The sequence below is a fragment of the Glossina fuscipes genome, unplaced genomic scaffold (assembly GCF_014805625.2).
Source record: "Glossina fuscipes isolate IAEA_lab_2018 unplaced genomic scaffold, Yale_Gfus_2 147, whole genome shotgun sequence".
Lineage (NCBI taxonomy): Eukaryota > Metazoa > Arthropoda > Insecta > Diptera > Glossinidae > Glossina > Glossina fuscipes.
This window is the reverse complement of record NW_023998490.1, coordinates 598,311-618,710: the sequence shown is the minus strand read 5'-3', so window position 1 is coordinate 618,710 and position 20,400 is coordinate 598,311. Positions and strand designations below refer to the sequence as shown.

Here is a 20,400-nt window from a genome sequence, read left to right as displayed (position 1 = left end):
GCGTGTTTTTTGAAAAGTTTTGGGTAATTTCGAAATGCGAATGTTTACCACAAAGATGGATAGATGGACGGGGGGACATGCTTAAGTGCATTCCAAATTTGAGACTGGCCAAGAGTTTATATATTTTATGGGACATTTGAAGCTTGCTTGTGTACATTTTATATGTGTTTAGGTTTTGAAAAAAACAAAAAAGAAATTATCACTTGAAATATATGTTTGTAGAAGTACAGCGAAACATCGCCAATAGAGCAAACATTCAAATTTTTGTAGGATTTATTTGCCGTAGTTTGTGAGTAATGAGCGAAAAAATAATTTTTTATTCTTTTTTGATAAATAGGGGTGCCCTCAAATTCTATTTTCTAAAATATAAAAGAAAGTTCCTGCTACGCGAGGAAAGGACGATATGTTTTTCATGTATTAATACGAAATTTTTGTTATGTTAATATGTCGGTAAATTGTTCCCGGTGCTGCCATATAAATATGGCTTTTAACAAAAAATTTGTATTATTTTCAAAGAGCGTTAACGCTCTAACAGCGCTTGCCAAAATTGCATGTCATTTCAATCGTGAGTTCCAGCGGTTTTAGTGACGCTACTTTCATTATGTCAGAAGCAACGAGAAAATGCAAATTTCATGCTTTTATTATGTTTTGCTTTTTGGCTGGAAAAGTGACGTTGAAGCTCAGCATTGTCTAGAAAACTGCTACAGCAGTTGTGATTTCTTGATTATAAAGCAGATCGCATGGACACTGGCGATGCTGAATGACGTGGGAAAGCCGTGCAGGCCCCCATGGTGCGGAGGCAGGCACCATGGAGGGGGGGGGGGGGGGGGAAAATAGGCAGGATTGTATTTTGCAGTCACCCCTTCTCATAGACAACATTTATATAATTCGGAATATTATTTCGCTTGGAATGCAAGCGATGGCCACTATTTTACTTCAAAATTTGGGCGTGGAAAGCAGCTTTTCCAAAGTGATCCCGCGTTTTTTCGTAGTGGAACAAGCAAATTAACATGTTCCAATTCAAAGCACTGACAAAATTGAAATTGTCTGAATTGTTGCCCATCCATTGTGTCCTTTGGATTTGACCCACAGGGGTTTGTTATCTGATTGTCAATATCAAAAAGCTGTTCCAAGATAATAGATTTCAATCAAATAATGAGACGGTTCCATTACAAAGGCATCGAAACACTAGAAAGCGTTGGGGAGATTGCATCATTGCAATTATGTTGATGAACATTGCAAAAATATTATTTTTCTTACTCAGTTCTGGAAGTTATTGGCGGAACACATTAACGGTCAATAGGAAATACTTTTCAAATCCCTTGCTTATATACTACAATGGGCTTGATAGCGGTAGTTCTTTTTCTTCTCGTCTCACTCATTTACCGTTTTATTAAGGATCTGTCCGAAAGCACAACCTAGCTGTGTTGGTATAGGACCATCAGTTCTATTAATGGAATTCACTTTTTAGACTACTCTTCATAAAAATTAAGTGATTTCTACCGGCGAATCCTTAATGCAGAGCGAATATAGAAAACAATTTGCTCTTGTTCATTTTGGAAAACAATCACTTATTAATTGCTCGCCATATCTCTTAAGGCGGCCGCGATTAACACTTTATTTAATTTGTCGAATACTAACAACTTGAACTAAACTGCTCTTTTGCTCACCGCCGCACTTTTCTAATGGAATTTACAAAAGTGCACTAAAAAGATGTTTGTGTGTGTGCGTGCGTGCATGTGTGTGTAGCAATGATTTTAAAATTCACGTGACACGGGTACTTTAGCTTATTTGTATAAATAGTTGCCTTTATTTATGTACGTGAATATGTGAGTCAGTTTACATGTTCGCTATAAAGGTACGTAAACATATAGATATTTATATGTATGCGTAGGTATGCAAGACTTGGGAATAAATAAATGCTCCTCGTTGTTCGTGCCATGGGTAAAAGTATTATTTATCATAAGAAATCATTGTTTGACAAATTGCCACTGCTATGACAATAGAAGAAACTTTGACAACTAACAATGACACATGTTAAGTGTGCATGCACTTCATCGCAGCATTGTTACGTACAGTTTACATAGAGTGAACTGATAGGTAGGGAGAGCAATGCGAATGAAATTGTGTAGATTTGTATGTATGTAAATATCACTAAATACTATGGATGTATGTATGGATGTATGTATATACACATTTATATTATACAAATATATTTGCATGTACACGATGAAAAACAAATATACAATAGATGTAAACAACTAAATGTCAGTAATATTTGTGCATATTCATGTTCAGCTGTTTGTCCTTAAAATTTTGTATTTTGTTTTGTTTTTTTTCTTTGTTTTTTTTTTTTTTTTTTTTTGGTAACCGGCAATGAAGCCAAGCTACTACTGAAATTTTTAGTCGATATGCGTCAGATGTCTTAGCAAGCATATGTGCTCCTGGATAGAGTAACGGATTCCGCCATTTATTCGAGTTCTTATGTTGAAATTCTCAACGGCCCTTATCAGATGATAGCAAGGGCTAATGTTTCGCGGATATCTCTCTACTTTAAGTCTATAAATCGAATTTGAGAATGGATAATACAAAATTTTAAACTCTCATAAAATATAAAGAAAGACATTGGAATTCGCTTACTAGTAAATTCTATATGCGTAAGTGACCGAGTACGAAACTTTGAACTGATTTAGTCCCTTTGCATTTTCGCTACTTTATCGGCCTGCCACTATTCTAGCGTTTACTTCTCTGGCCAACCATCTATGTCTTTGTGCTTTTTTGCTCATTTATCCTTCAATTCCATTGTTTTTCGATTTTGTCACTTGTCCGCGTATCAATAACTCTTCCTTTTCCTAATCTCTTTGTTGCTTCCTCTGTCTGTTCGTTCATTTGTTTTTCTACAAGTCCATTTAAAAAAAAAAAAAAAAATCTAGGGAGAACTTGCGCTTGCTAAAACTGAGCACATGTTGATGAAGATCGATATTTTTACTGTATTTTCCTCAACCTGACTGCAAATGTATTGTAAACCGAACATCTAATTAAAGTTTCGAGATAGAATACACTCGATCGATCAAATTATTGTGATACTCTCGGCTTTCATTGATATGCTTGAAGTGGTGTGGCTAACCAAGCTGCGGGCGAACTCGAACAAGTATAGTTTCATTACTTGTGTTTTATGTATTACTTTATAGTAAAGTCGATTACTGTATCGGAACATTTGTGTTTTCACAAAACTGAAATTATAAATATGTTCACAATTGCAATTAGTTTGGTTTACATTGTTTGCGGAATACCGCATTTGTCACTGGTGACTTGACATTATCAGCTATAAGCAAATACCGACGCAAATCGATATATATATATATATATATATATATATATTTATGCAAATATATACATATGCAAATATATACAAATATATGCAAATATATACATATATATATACAAATATATGCAAATAAATACTAATGCAGGTATGATCATTTTTATGCCTGCTGCTTATACATGTACCCTGCACACATTACATATTTTATGAGCAACAGTAATTACGATGATTAAAATTTTATATAAATGACAACAATTCGGTGTGTAATGAATGAGGTTTTACTTGCACACACACACACACACACACACACGCATACGCACACACTCAGGCAATGCAATGGCAGCAATTATTGCACATCAATTACAACATTAGTAGTAGAAAATTAAGAACGAAACAAAAAAAAAAAAAAAAATGAAAAGTAAATAAATAAATAAAATCCAAGTGTTTAATAAACAATTTAATCACTCATTTAGGGAACAATAAATTTTAAATATTTGTGCTTTGATTGTTTTAAAAACATTTAAAGTAGATTTAAAAACAAAAAAGAGGAAAAAGAGAAAAATTGTACAAATAAATTAAATATAATTATTTTATAATTTGTTATTTAAAATAAAAGTTTTACACACAAAAGTTAATGTAATATAATCTCCCCAAACGACAAATGAATTTTAAATTATGATAAACTTTTCATCACTTTTTTGCGTTTTATGTTTGCGTATTGTTGTGTTCAAGTCCTGCTTTCGTAAAGTGCACTTCAGCAGTATGTCCACTTAAAACGGATGGATTTTGATGACAGTCTTCACTTTACATTCTATGCGCACACAATTATTTAACAGTAATACTGAAATGAAACTTCTTAATGAGAACCCCTTTCGAGCCTTTCGCCTCCTTCTCATGCTACGATTATTTTCAAGCATTTTCTTGTGGGACAAACAGCTAATTATTAATAATGAAGCTTTTGCAGCTTCAATTGTGAGTTACGGAAGGAATGAATCCTTTACTTTATATTAATTGTCGGAAGTTTTAGTTTCTCTTAAATAATAACAAATAAATCGATTTACGCCTCGCCTCACTTCTTAGAATGGAAATATTTAAAGGGTTTCCTTGAAAAATTTCCAACACATTATAAATTTGACTTTCGCCATGAATTTGAGGTTACATTAGGGTCTCGTCTTGTGGCAAACAAAGTTAGTGTAGCGATAATTTGCACCTGTGACATTGTGTTAATATACGCTGTTCGAGTTGAAGTGAAGAAGTGTTGATTACTTGCGCCCTCTTGTGGATTGGGGGAGAAAATCTCTCACACTATTGATTATTTTGATTGTTCTGTTAGCGCATACAGCAGGAACAGGGAAGGGCGACGCTTCTTCATCCATATGCTAATAGTTTCTGTCGAGATTGTTGCAAAATATCGTTTGGAGACAGAGCCAGCTACACTATATTCCTATTCGTTCGCCTACTTCAGAACCTCTCTTCAGTAAAGCAACTGGTTATTTCTGTCTTTTTACAACCACCATCGAAGGATGGATCAAAAGTTTTGAAACATCCCAGGAGAAGTCGCAGAGAAGAGATATATTCTTGATTAGCCCAAAATTCTGAATCGATTTAAGCGTGTTCGCCTGTCCGTTCGTGTAATGACAAAATCTACAAAAATGGAAAAGTCAGTCACGCTTACACAATATCATAAAATATAAAACTTAAGTTTTCTGCCTTTTTTTTTATTCATCGCAATAAGTGTGGTGGCGGTGAACATTAAACACTCGCTGACAGCCGAATACAATTTTTTTATTATTTACTGTTATAACAGCAATGATTTCTTTTACTCATCGCTTGCATGATTACACACCATATTCCACAATAACTCGTAGGAGGAACGACGAGGATAGGGAAAATTGCAATTAGTCAGACTCAATCGTCGGCTTTCTGATTTCACGGATTCAATATCAAGCTAAGGTCGAAGCGAGTCGCCGGTCTCGCTGGCCTCATAGCGTTTAATAAAATATATCTCGATATAAGCGGAAAAGAGTGACTGAATAATTAATCTGGAGTGACGTAAAGACTTGCCGGTGTCACAAAAAAACTACTGAAATAGTTGGATCTCAATCTCTCAATTTCTCAATCTCACAGGCGTAGAGTTTTCATTACAGTCGAGCATTATGATCTAACTTATCGTACTTTGTAAATTTATTTATAAAATATATAGACAATAAATAAATATGTGTGTATTTTTCTTTATTTATTTATTTATAATTTTTTTTCTTTTTTTGCATTTCTCTCTATTTAAATGTTGATGGGATTTTCTAGAAAGGCTATGACTTCAGCCCTATTACGTCCCATTTAATCGCCTTTTATATGGCACTATACTGGATATTTGCTTTTGACGTTACGTTCACATGCAGTGTACTCTACACAACTTCTATAAAATCGAGAGTTTCTGTTCTTACATTCAATGTAACTAACCTTGAGAACGGTACGAGTAATTGAGTACATGTTTGGGAAACATATGCCCGTCTTTGTTAATTATAAACGGTAGGGAATACTAATTTGTTTATTTCGCTTGTAATACTCGAAAAGAGCCCATACATGTAATGTAAAACGTACCACCTAAAAGTATGTTATAACACTGAGAGCAAAACATAAGGTAAGCTTTTCATTTAAAATTCACGAGACTACAAAATCAGGAGATTTTTTTTCGTTTTTTGGTTATGGGCTGTGGTACTGCACTTGACATCTATGTAGAGTTTCATGCCAACATATTTGATTGCTGCACAGTGCAGAGTTTTCACAAACACATAAGAGCGAACAATTTCGAGTTTTACTACATCCATCGTAAATGATTTCTGGCAACACAATTTCAATCGATATGATCCCACAAACCGTGTGGATGGCCGTGTTCGGCTTAGTTGGCTTCGCGTGACTTCTGGCTTTTGTGCAAATACAGAAAACGGCTACGGGGATATCAAATTCCAATCGATTGAAGAGTGAAAGCCCAACCGAAAAATGGATTTATTTGATAAAAATAAACAATAGTAACTCACTAACTGGTGAAGATGTTGAATTTCATATTTTTATTCAATAAAGTGACTTAACTGCTGCTGTTTTGCTAAATTCTAGAAGAAGAGGAAGATATTTACTTATTTTTGTTTATATACTTTTATTATTTATTTTATATAGTTAGTAACAGTTAGTAACGACATAGGCAAATCGTAGCTATTAACCAAAGTTGTTTTGATAGACTTTAAAGAATCCGATATTGAGGTGAAGTGATAAACGTCATTTATGTTTCTGTAAACAACTCTGGGTTAAAAAGCGGTTAAAGACATTAAAGCTTATCTCACCAAATATTGTGGACAAGTCAGACAGAAAGAAACTTCAGGAGTAAATGTACGTTTCTCAACTGATAGTAAGGGTAACAGAAACAACATATTTTCGTAAAGAGCAAGACAGACAAGCAGATACCAACCCATATTCCTAACGGCAAACAGCAAAAATTGCTTTTGAACGGATTGAATTGAATCTACATAGCACCTATAGGAAGGAGATCGCACAACAGAGGCATTCTCAAGTATTGATATAACTAAGCGCTTGTGCAGACTTTTTGTAACGTAAGGATTCTTCAGATCTTTGAACCACCTCTCAATGAAACCAAGCGCGGACCTACTTCAAGAGAGCTCAATATACAAATTAAAACGTAATCTCTGGTTGAATAGAATAGAATAGAATCGATGGAAGAACCAATGTCTTCCAATTTGTGTGAATCAATGAAATACTCGGTAATGAATGACTTGCTTCTTAAGAAAGCATTTCATAAAGAGTAATGAGTAATGAGCACCATGTAACGAAATTAATTAAGTCAATTTCAGCTCAAGCACAAAGTTTTTCAAAGGAGTAGCGTTTTTCTGTCGTTAGGTTGGCAACGCCATAACTAATGTTTGTTTCATATCTCACGCCAATAATTTCACTTCTATTCGTCATTTCACGTTGCGCACAGTGTCTATATATGCTATTCATGATCGCAGGGTTTTTGATAATTTGCACTCACGCAATTGGGGGGCTTGCACCGCAATTTGCTCTTTCCTTAAAGCTTACCATCAGAATGTACTGCCAACTGTGAATCTACTCGCATCCACTTTACTTACTCTTTTGGTTCCGCAACATTTCAGCACTTTCGTAAGATAGCTATATATGGACACTTATACTTCGTTACATCTCACACTACGAAACTCACTTCACTTTACTTCACAAAACAAATAAAATTCGAGAGCATATGACACCACAAGTGGAGAGAATAATGCAAGACGAGAAAATTAATGGAAGCTTGGGAAAAATAATTTCCCGCAAAATGATTATAGTTACCTGTCGGACGTCATAACACACAAAATATGTATATATATATATATATATATACGTACGTATGTATAATATATAAATATATGCAAATATGTATGTATATATATAATCAAGTTAAACGCCCTCTTTATTAAGATTCAAACAAGGGACTTCATAATGCCATTGAATCGTTTTTACTCATCTGTTGTAGATTTACTGACTCAGAGAGAAAGACGACGAATTTCAGTAATCATCAGTACTCGTAACAAATTCTCCGAAACTTGTAGGGATATATTTATATATGCGCATCATTCCCGTTTCTAATGATACGCTAAAATTCCCCTATCCTCTATCCATTAACACATATTATGTTTTCTTCATTCATTTCATTGAAAATTATTACGCAATCACTGATGCAAATTGCTGTTGAAAAAGTAAAGATAGCAATAACAATAACGTCTCGTTTGGTAGAAAATATTTTTTTTTTTTCATAAAAATATATAAATTTTTTCTCGGTGTCAAGCGAAATGTAAACAAATTTTTTTTTGGTTGAAAAATCATAGAATAGCAACCATTGACTTAAAATGTAGTTTGTTAGTCATCGTTAGATTAAGATTATTTCTGATTCAAAAAAAAAAAAAGGTATAGATAATGATCGGTTTCTAGAGATGAAGAGATTTTGTTTATCATTTGATTATTTCATCTCAAGTTCTCTTTTCGTTGCAACAAGATAAACAACACTTTAAAAACCATTATTGGTTTCACTGTCAAATAAATTTGCGTATCTGGGCGTACGGGTAAAATTGAAAGCGTTTTAAAGGTACAAGTTCAGCCTAGCGGTCAATAAATGCATTTACGTTTTCGTATTCGTAACATATAGCTGGAAGCCCTAGCATCGCTAACCGACCATACATTTATTTGGTTTTCAGAGAGCGTCAAGGCCAACGATGAACCGTTTCTCAAAATCATCTCAAATCTTTTTAATTGTCATACAAAACATTGCGGAGACATATACAATTTTACTTGTCTTGGCGTGTAGCGATAGTTTATAGAGCGTGCCCACTGTTGAAGATTTCGTAATTGAATTGATAGTACCTACGTATGTATTCAATACGCAATTGTCGAAACAATTTTAGGACGGCGTAGACGACACCAGACAAACCGACAACAAAACTTTTTGTATGAATTTCTTCTTTCTTGCAAGCAATATTTCCGCGTTTGCCCAAAGCTGTTGTTCTTTTTTTGTTAGCTTTCTATTCAAAAATCTATTTCGTATTCAGACAGGTGAAGACATTAGAGTTCGACAAATCCTACCTTTTGACACTCTACATCATTTCGACTAGCACAGTTATTCACTAGTTTTGTTGACAGTACATCAAAAATTATGCATTATTTTCATATAAAGGCATATTTTTCATAAAAACTCGCTTATTGGAGCATGAACCAAACATCATCACATAACGTGATGCAAGCTTAGCAACCTCAATTTACTTCCCAATATCGCATTATTTTTCAGTTAGACTTACTCGCCATATAACGGCTTGCTCTTCAAGACAACCCTCGTATATGATGGTGGGTTCTGAAACACAGACGTATGTGATCCAAATTTCTTAGGATTAATTTTTGCTAAATGTGCTGCTGCGGACAAATTGTCATAAAACATAACAAATATCAACAATTGAAGACTTTTAGCGTAAAAAGCTTTGCGTTTCAAGACAATCCTCATATGTGATGAGATCCAAAAAATGGTTATTCGTGCTCCAAATTCGGTAAAATTGATTTCTATGTTTAATAACTATTACGGTTCAATTTTCACAATGAAACGGTGAAAAAAAAACCTTCTTACCACAAAAAGAATTAGTTTTGTTAGGAATGGTTACAAGGGAAGAGGTTTGAAATATTGCATTGCACTACTATTATGCCGCGATTTTTTCCATAATGGTTTAAATGTTCAATTTTTTGTGGAGTGGTTGAAAACCCGCTCTAAACTATTTCCAATAGGATCCGTTCTTGGACCAAAGTACGTCAGTGTATCAAATTTCAACAAAATAGTTCAAAAGTGCCGACCTATAGGCTGAACATAAACTCCCATGGACAGACATCAGAGGGACACACAAGCTAGGGTCGATGCAGAAAGTGATTCTGAATCGATCGGAATACTCTAAAAGGTGGATCTATCTCAAGCCCGCTGCGTGTTACTTACGTTCGCGCAAAACTAATGTATCCTGTACCACAACTGCTGTAGGGTATAAAGAATCTACTCTCGTACACAAGCCAATACGGCAACAAAATTAGAAGAATAAGTCGTCTGGTGTTGTCCTTAAACGTAATGTAGAGAAGCTATTGAGGCGTGTGGGTTTCAACTAATAGGCGAGAAATATTTCAGAGAGGGAAAGGGCTCGAGAAACTGCAATAAATGTATTAACATAATCTCAAGTAATTACTTAGGCCAGAAATTAATTTTTTCTTACTTGTTTTTCTTAGACCTAATTTCGTTTCGGTTTACTTACCGGCACTAAAAATCTACGCACTTCGGCCAAAGCGTAGGCGATACGAGCATGAGCTTCGGCAGGAGCGGCAAAAGTTGATATTTCCACATGCAAGTCTTCGAATAGATGAGCGTAGCGGCTATCACCGCTCGCACGCATTTCTTCCTCTTTTTTGCGATCTCGCATTGAGCCACGCCCCAAAACGGCCATTTTGCACATAGTTTCCTCTTGCAAACGTTTCATTGAGTTGCCCTTAGGCCCCAGTAATTTTCCCACGAAATTAAACTGCGTTTAGTTGTGTATTCATCGTTTGTTAGTTTTTTTTTTGTTTTTTTTTGGATAAAATGAAAAATAACAACAAAGTATAGAGCATGTTTTTAGCGTAAGTAATTGGAGTAAATATACTTACCTTTGGATGATCACGTACTGGTACGGCTACCTTAACAGCTACCTTAACTGGTCTGTCTCTAGTTATATCCAGCATTTTAGATTTTTCTAAAAACAAAACGAAATAATAATAAACAGAATAGAATACAATAAACTTGGATATATACACATCTACCTACATAAGTGCATATACATATATATATATATATATATATATATATAATAAAAACAACTAATGGTTATGACACATATGCTCATATACATACCTATGTATGTATGTTAACTAAGTAATGTGTAAGTGAAATGTTTGTTTTTATTTCTGTATATTTTCTTTTTTCTTCTTCTCAGTGTGGCTGTTGCGAGCACTAACTGCTCGTGTACGTGGAAGCTTCAGATTATTTCTCTTTTTATGCATTCACAACTATTTCATTCACTAGAAACCAGTAACACCAGCCTGTGTGCCTGTACCTTTGTGCGTATGTGTAACTGGTTGTGTGTGTATATGAGTGCGGCTTTTTTTTTTTTTCTTGTGAATATGTATATATATATATATATATATATATTTATTTTTTTTTTTCTTCTTGTGAATATGCTTTTTGTGATATGAACGTAAGCATTTATTTTCCATTTGTGTAAATATGCATGCATGCATCTATACGTATGTATTTGTAGTGGTAACTACAGGATAAACAAGCTGAATAACAAGTAAAAGTAACGACAACTACAAAATTTCCACCTGAGAAATGCTGTTGGTTAACGGAAATATAAGCATTTGTTTAAGGTACAAATGCATAAATTTATCCTTTCTACCTTTCTATGCATGTAGGTATGTGCGGCATATCATCAGCCTAACTGCCTATCTATGCATGTTACATACATATATGTATACATATATATATATATATATCTATGCATATATATATATATATGTGAATATGTGCATGTGAGTTAAGTTGTAAAACACACTTTAGTTTCTCGGTTAGATGGTTTTGTCATGCTTATGTTTATAAGTAATTAAGCAAGTTCTATGAATAAGAAAATCTTTACATATACAACTACGTCACCTAACGTCGCCTACATGTCAAAGATATAAAATACGTAAATACCGCTTGCTTGTATATATATATATATATATATATATATATATAAAGAGAAAAAAATAAGGGAGTTCTAAGAGAGATATATACGTTTATGTATGCGAATGCACGTACGTATGGGTGTGTGTTTGCATGATTGCAAACATCAACTTAATGTTTTTAACTTTTTGTTGATTTTTCACTAAATTCTATGTTTTCCAGTCGAATATTATACGAAAACCGGAAGGACATATTCAAAGTTTACTCTAATGTTACTACGGATGCGAAACGAAAAAGTTATACTAATACTGAGTTAAAAGCAAATGAATTTTTAAGTAATTCTCACAAATCTTTTTTTAATGGAATACAGTTCTTAACCTATATATATATATCACAATCGAAAAACACAAAATAGTTTTTTAATTTAATAAAAATTAGTTAAAACGTTGCACTTGACCAAGACCGACTATCAACTACTCTACATTACTTTGCCTCTCATATAATTCTTCACGTGTCCCCGTAAAGCTATAAAAAACAAATCTTTTTTGTCGCATAAAAACTTACTGTAAAGAGAATTGCTGCTGTGGGAGAAAGTGGGGGGGGGGGGAAGAGGGTGGATGCAAAATCTTTCTAAAGAAAACTGACAGGTTAATTAGTCTTATGGACCAGTCATCTTCATATATAAATATTCAAAATAAGATCTTATCGCCTTAGTCCTACTCCTTTGGATAATAATTGGTAATGTGTGGGAAGTGATCTCCTTTGTACACAATTTTTCACATTCATTTAATAACTGAAAATTCTATTTATTATCAAGAAATATTGAATAGGGAATATATTTTATAACCGATACTTATGATGCGGAACTCAATGAATGTTCCCGGCGATTGGTTGTACCAACGCACAGATCAATAATTGGGTATTTTGCAAGCTAACAGCCTGTGGTTAGCTCCTCGATGCATTCATCATGGTTTCTATCTTTACGATAGCTTATCTTGTGGAGTTACTCAGACTAGGATACATCGATTTCTTTTAATGTAATTAGTATAACTTGTCCTTTCACTATTCGCTATCCTTATCTGTTTCCTGCGACCACCTAGTATGCTATACTCTGGTAACTTATATGGGCCGTTATGTAATCTTACTAACATTTTACTAAACATTTGAGCGCTTTTTCTCTAATGGTTTCACTTCATATTCTTTCTGCTATTGTAAACTTATATCCATAAGCTATCAAGCCATTGGATCATACCGCCTGCTCCCCGATCTCCCTATTAACTTAATCTACTCAAAATGCGTACAAATGCTTTAAAATTAAGTGTGAGGGCTGACGACTTTGCTCATCATACTATAAAATATTTATAAGAAAGAAACCCGCTAATCGAAAAGTGAGGTTGCGGGAGATAGGTGTCATCTCTTCAACATACGAAGAAGGCAGAGAGAACCAGTTTCTAAATGCCTCAATGGCTTAATTGTCAACCACAAGTTTCATATGGGATCAAATGATGAGATCAATTATGAAATCTTTATGGATCTTGAGAAACCATTCTATAGAACGGGGGCCGAAATATTAAGCAAGTTTTGGAACGATCAAGTCTAGCCCTTGAAACAGACTATGGTGTTAAATAGAGTCGAAAGAATTGTTTTTTTTGTACCTTGGTCTCGGGAATTACTGAACGATGAGTTATTATCACTATTATAATTTACATAATTTATATAGACCAAAGAAATAAATTGTAGGCGTAAAAGTAAGATGAGCACTAGCAACTAAGATCATGGGCTCGTCTTTTTTTTATTAAGGCAGATTAGATGGTTGGTTTAGCAGCTTAAATAAAGTCAAATATTTGATTGATATTAAGTCCCGTATGGTTAGATGCTCGAAAAATTTATCTTTGAACATTAGAATGGTTTTCAAGGCATTCAGAAAATGTGTGTGCAATCGTAAGATTTTTCCACGACATATATTTTAAGTGTATAGGTTTTTAAACACCAACGTAGAATTCTTATGGAAGACTTCTACAGACAAAATGAGGGTTGTAGAAAGTTTCTGAAAGAAATTTCCTTAAGCTATTCTCCTGACACTAGGCTGGTAGTAGAAAAATGTCATTTACTAGACCGGCTTATGTCAAACAGAATTTAATTGATTATCAGAATGGCAGTTGTAAACTCTGAGCACAGCGGGTTTTGCATTGATAGCTTCCCATTCGGTGGCGGTTCCAATTTCTAGTTTCTTCCACACTCCGTGAAAGTACTTGCTTCCAAAGCTTCGGCTTCGATTTTTCATGCGTCGAAGTAATCGTAATTGCTTAAGGCTTGATTTTTGGATTAGTGGCACTCATTATCTATGGAATTTAAATTTAAAATTTCCAGAGCACGGTGAAAACGAGCTGAGCCAATAACCAGTTATTTTCAGACATTTTTGTTAACAACTAACGGTATGTATATTTTGCTTTAGTTTATATGTAAACTGACCAGTTACAGCACTTGAATGTATGACAAAGTGTTTATTTCCATCTTATCTTATGATCTTATGACGATGTCCTCGGCTGCCTTTCATTTTATATCAGCTTGAAAGACCGTTTATATGGACTGGTACCGAATTGGTACTAAATTTCAAATAAATCAAAAGGGACACTGCGAACATAATCCCTGAACATAATTGATAGAATATAAATTTGAAACACAGTCCTAGTACGCCTATAGAACCGTTACATCAATTGTACGGTATAAATGTCTAAGATTAGAAGCCAAATGAAAATGCCCTCGGAATCGAAACGCGAAATATGAGATACGTTTTTCTCGAAACCACCTCATTCGAGCTTGCCATATCACTGGATCCTGCAATATAGTCCTGTTTGTCTGTTTAGGAATCTAGGAAGCTTTAAAATAAGTTTCTCTGGTGAAGATCTTGTCATAAGCTCTATGAATTAAAATACGTTGATTCTCTAGCCGATTTTCAGACGGTTTAAAGAAATAGGGATTCAAGTCTATGCATTAAAGTCCATTAAAATCATTTCTTCGAAAAGAAGATTTTTATCCGCTGTTCCAAGTTATGACTAGCAGAGGTACGCAGGAACAGACTTAGCAAAAAAAAAGATTGTGGTACTGTCCTTTAACTCCAATACTTATACATTCAAATCTTTTTTTACTCTGTCTCGTTTACACGTTTTTGAAATAACATGGTACACCAGTGAGAGAAAATACACTTTTTGTACACGAATTTTTTCTTTTAGCACGAATACAAAAAAATTTTTTTTTTTAAGTTCCAGCTTTGACAGCATGCCATAGAAACTTATGTAGACAGCAACAAAATAAAATTGGGGATACTGGGGACAGAAGTCAGCCGGTTTATGCCCATACATGTGTTAGTGACTTGCTCTTCTGCTACTTGGTCGTTAATAACGAACGAAATTTCTAACTTGAATCCAACCCGATAGTTGTGCTAGACATAGACGTACCCGCCATGTCTGTTGAGGATAGCTTTTTTGATCCAACTCATCATAAACGTTCACGCTTGTTATCAAATCGGGATGAATAGTTGGGAAATTGATTTTACTTCTAATTTCAATTCCAATTTGTATATGTTGTATCTACTTATGGACTGGTTTTTGGCTGTACACTACGCTGTACTAATTTTAATTTATTTTTTGTAATAAAAAGTGAGTGGGTTTTGTTTTCTAAATATGTAATATGCATTTCATTATTACTTTTTTTGCACGGTTTAAAGTTGTGGAATATATCGCCAAATTTAACATATGTCGCATGTATTTTTTTACACGATTTTTTTGAACGCATTTCAAAGAAACGCATCTACCGTGTAAAAAAAGAGCTGGGTCTATTTTCGTATCAAAAAACCCGAACCTCGTAGGTCTTAATTTTAATTATATAACTTGGGAAAATTTTTGTTTAGTACAAAATGGTATCTCTTAAGGTCTTTTCTCCTTTCGATAGTTAGCTTGACCAAGAAACGCCGTTAAACTCTTGTTTATTTCAAAGAGAATCCACCTTATCGTTGACAACTGACGAAGTTTTGTAAAGCTATCCAGTCTTTCAGATGGTTAGCTCAATCAGAACATATAACTTGTGTGCTTTCATTGACTTTTAGGTTCTTCGAAGAGGGAACCTTAATTATTTTCCGGAAGAGATCGGTTAGGTTTTCTTGTCTTTGCGAGAGTTAGGCCAATCAAAGTATATAACCCTTGGACTTTCGTTCACTGTTAGGCCCTTCGAGAAGTAACTATTTTTTTCAGAAAGGTTCGATTAAGTTTTCTTATCTTCCGGACAGACAGCTCAACCGAAAAGGGCTGGATAAGTTTTCAGACTCTTTGAAAAAAAGACGGAAAATGTCTTCGTCGTTCTTCACAAATGAAAAATACCGGTTTCTCGATTTCCTTATTCACGCTTAGAACTTGGTTTGCGACATCTTTAGTCTATCTACAAGGTAGACATTGGATCAAGTCTTGGTAACGTCTGTAGAAGCTATAAACGAACAAGTATGTGACTAGTTTCACATATCCGCACAAGTACAAGTGCACATAACTAGATATGCTGCCCTATTGCGAAGACTTAAGGGAAATTTAACTTATTTCATTTCATTAATTTGTGTCATTTGCTTTTACTATTACGATATATGAAGTTACTGTAACTTCTTCATTATCGTGAGCTTTAATTCTGTTTATGGCAAAGTCAACTTGCCGTTGCATTTCTTTTTGTCCAACTTTTATAGAAACTGTTTATTGTTTTGGAATAACGTTTTAGTGTTTTGTTGTTGTTATTATTATTATAACGACAGTTATGTTTACGACTTTGCAGAATATTACATAACCTAAAGATATGGTGCATAAAAGATAGAGAAAATATTAAATAAAAAAAAATATGAAAAGTCCAATGCATAAGTATATGTATGTATATATATATGTACATAAATACTATAATTTCAGTTAATTTGGTTTATAGTTATTTTTAAAAGTAATGTTAATAAAAATAATTTCATATAAAAGAAGTTTTTGGAAATGATTATGACTTGATTATGATTATGCTTTGCATTGAATCCTAGACCTTTGTCCATTGAAGCTGTTGCATATTTAGATGGAAATTTATCTGTCCTGTTTACGTGTAAATGCATCATTTATAGGCGATGGCCTTTCTCGTTTATTCATTTGCGTCTCGTGACTGAAAATAATTAAATTTTTAATTTCCTATTCATTTTAATTACTTTATGATAATAAATTCAATTATGCACTTACATGCGTACATACAAAACTATACGCATACGCAAACCTATACATGCTGGACATTTGGACATCCTATTATCATATAAACACATGCCGATAACATAATAAGTCGATTAATAATTCTCGGGACAAAGTAAAAAAATCGATTTTTTTTTTTTGCACAATATGATTTTATTCATCATCATCTTAGTCTCCCTCAAAGATTATATAATCAGTGCCACGCTTCTGCAAGATCTCGATGCTTTCTGTATTAAACAGTTTGTCGAAATTCTCAAAATATACCCAACCAATGGTTCAACTGACTGACAAAATTTGCTATCCAGCGGCAAAGTTACTTTTACTAATAAGAATACTAACTTGCTAATGGCTTATAGCCGATATCAACTGAAGTTTCAACTACGAAACCTTTCCCGTTTAAACATACTTCTGACCTTTGATAGTAGTCAGTAAGGGTCTGATTGAGATAAAGACAGTATGCATTTGGAAAATGGTTTTCTTACTTGCTGAACTCAACTGTAGTTTTCCTCATCGAAAAAGTAACACATGGTATTCGAGTTTTTCCTATGCTCTGAAAATAGCAAGCTCATAGCTCATTGTGGCCCGTAAGCAAATGATCAAAGGGGCATGAAGTCTTCATATGTGCTATCTGAGGGATGACACTTTTTATGCGCGACATTTATATGTTAGTGCCGAGAATTATTGATCGTGTTGCTACACGATTCTTTTCAGATAGTGATACGTATTTGGTTACTGCATAAATGAATTTTAGGTAAAAGAGTTGAGTGGTAATTACGCCGTATATTTTATATAAGTTTCCTTTCCTTGCTGGTAGTCAAAAAAAAAAAAAAAAAAAAAAAAAAAAAATACAAGAAAAAGGTTAAAAATATTCTAGTGCTTATAAGTACAGCGTGGTTCAAAGCCGACAGCTGTCACGTATACTAGGCTGAGTATGTAGAGAAATGCATGGAAGCAAAGGACAAAATACTTACGAAAAATAGAAAATATATATATATATATATATATATATATATATATATATATATGTATATGCTAGAAAGCATTGTACGTTCTTATATTGAAAGCAAATTCACTTGGCAGAACTCTAGACTTGATACTTGACTTTCAACACCCACTTCCGCCACTTGAATGCATACTAAAGATTTTCTGCATGATTGTACGGATACCGTTCATATCAGTGCATCTAAACGGCTACATAAAATGCACTAATGGCAGCACCACCGGCAACAACGTACTCATTGCTTCTTTTCTCTTTTTTTCACCACGATATTGACGCATACATATATATATGTATATATGTATATATAAATGAAAAGAAATATATGTGAACAATTTTATCGATATTATCATTGAAAAAGAGTTTCACAAATTACATAAATTTTTTCTCTTTTTTTTTCTTCCTTTAAGTAAAATTTGTTATTATTACGTTTAATGCTAGCGAGTTTGAAGTGTAACTGTTTTGTTATTTCGTTTGTATTATAATAATCCATAATATACGCCTCGGATATCTTAAAACACAAAGATATTCTTAAAAATTCTCCAAATTTGTGGATCAATTTAGTTCTGTCCGTCCGTCTGACCTTGCATTTTTCGAGTTATTAAAAGTGTAAATATCTTAACGAAATATTGAAATTAATCTGGGACATATACGTCGATGCATTTTAGTGAAGTGCTTTGAAAAAAAAAAAATAATAAAAAAGCAGATAAAAAATTGAAAGAAAAAAAATTAAGCTATCTACGTGAAAAATAATATTAATTAAAATTATATTAAAGTTCGCGTTGAAAAAGTTTCTAGCGATGATGCGTGTCCAAGATTCGTCTTAAGAGCTCTAGAGCTCCCTTAGTTATTTAAATTATATTTATTCTGTTGCAATAAAGACATTCAATTATGGAATATTGCCGTAATTGAAGCGTAAAACAAATTTTATATATGCATTTGAAAAACCTCAAAGGTGTAATTAAGCAAAAGAATACAAATTTACTTAAGTTCTATCATATACTTCGTTAAGCATGCATTACATGCGTTGCGAGTAATGAATATAAATACGTTGATTTAAACATCAATTGACAGAGAATAGATGTAAATTTATATAAATGTGTATGTGTATGCGTATGCATGCAATTAATTAAATAGGAATGAAATTGGCTGATGTATAAGATGCAAAAAGAAGAGCAAAGAAAGCCTTTAAGCGATAATTACAATAATTTTAAATAATAAAAATTTTTGTGCATTACGCAGAACCAATTGTTAAGTGGATGCAATTGAAACCTTCTTGTTGCATTCATTTCCCAAATACCCTTAAGTAAGAAATGTAATTTTATTGAATTTTTCACATTTTCCAAACGAGATGCAAGTCACAACTCTAAGACAAGTTTATTTATTTATTATTTAATATTTTATTTATTTGTTTATTTATTTATTTATTTATTTTTTTTTTTTTGACTGAAAAGATCCTTATACTCTAATGCGGATAACTTGCTTTAGGCTTCAGCTAAAAAGGAAAAATACTAAAAACAAAGTCATTCATATCTAAAAATGTTTAAAGGATAATAAAGCATTCAAAGTTTCAGAATATTTTAATAAAAAGAAAATTTACACAAAAAAGACATAATCCTTTTCTAGCAAATTTCGTAGCCGCCATTGGAGGATGAGGCTGTGTATAATAAATTTGTCCTTCTGATTGTACGAAAAAGAATATTCTTTAGAGACATATCAAAAGAATATCTATTTTTAATGCAAGTAATTAAGATCTCGGAGTGGTTTCAGCCAGAACGCTTGCTCCCTTAGTTATTTGATTTAGTAATCTTATTACACCCTACACGACTTGAAATACAAGGTTCAGCACCTAGAAGGACTTCAGTTAGAATCTTTTTTTGCCTCCATCTAAGCTGACGTCTTGTGGAAATTTGGATGTAATTTGACCACTTGCGGGAATTCAGTTTGAACAAGGCTTCATGACACATAATTATGAGAATTAGGAAGAAGGCAAGATTTGGGCATTCATTTTGAAGATGACAGACAATCTTTCGGATTTTAGATAGCAATCTGTGAGAATCTTACTTTAGCATGGCAATCCGTGTAAAGTCAGCGTCTGAGAGGGCAACCAATCAGAATTTTGGCCCAAGATAACAACTGTTGAAACTTTTGCCTTGTTGTTGGAGTTCAGTTTTAAGATAATAATTTGTAAGTATTTTGCCTTAAGGCAAAAGTAAGTAACTTGTGCCGGTTAGGCTTTCAGATGGCACTTGCTGGGCAAATCTGTTCAAGTGCAAACTTCTGGGAATGTAACTAAGAAAAGAAAATCTCCCCTTTTTGAAGAAAGGACTTTCACATACACATGAAATCATCGCAATCGGCTGTCAGATTAACTTCTCTCTAAATGAATTATTTAACTTGAAACGAGTCCAATACATTGCGCCCTTTTAATAGTTAATATTTTTCTATATTTTATTTATTGTAGTCTCTCAAATCTACTTTCAAGTATTTGAAATGACATTCGAAAGGCAGCATCGGATTTTCCATAAAGCGACTAAGCTCTTGC

General features: G+C 33.5%; 1 protein-coding gene across 3 annotated transcripts in view; it reads right to left on the bottom strand.

Annotated features, from left to right (window-relative positions):
• LOC119641199 (branchpoint-bridging protein) overlaps positions 1-20,400 on the bottom strand; it is a 60,947-nt gene that overhangs the window by 15,167 nt on the left and 25,380 nt on the right. For all 3 annotated transcript variants that reach the window (XM_038039736.1, XM_038039738.1, XM_038039737.1), the window contains exons 3-4: positions 10,553-10,638; positions 10,165-10,428 (exon numbers count right to left, since the gene is read on the bottom strand). In XM_038039736.1, coding sequence (XP_037895664.1) covers positions 10,165-10,428; positions 10,553-10,638 — 350 coding nt within the window. The remainder of the gene's footprint in view (positions 1-10,164; positions 10,429-10,552; positions 10,639-20,400) is intronic.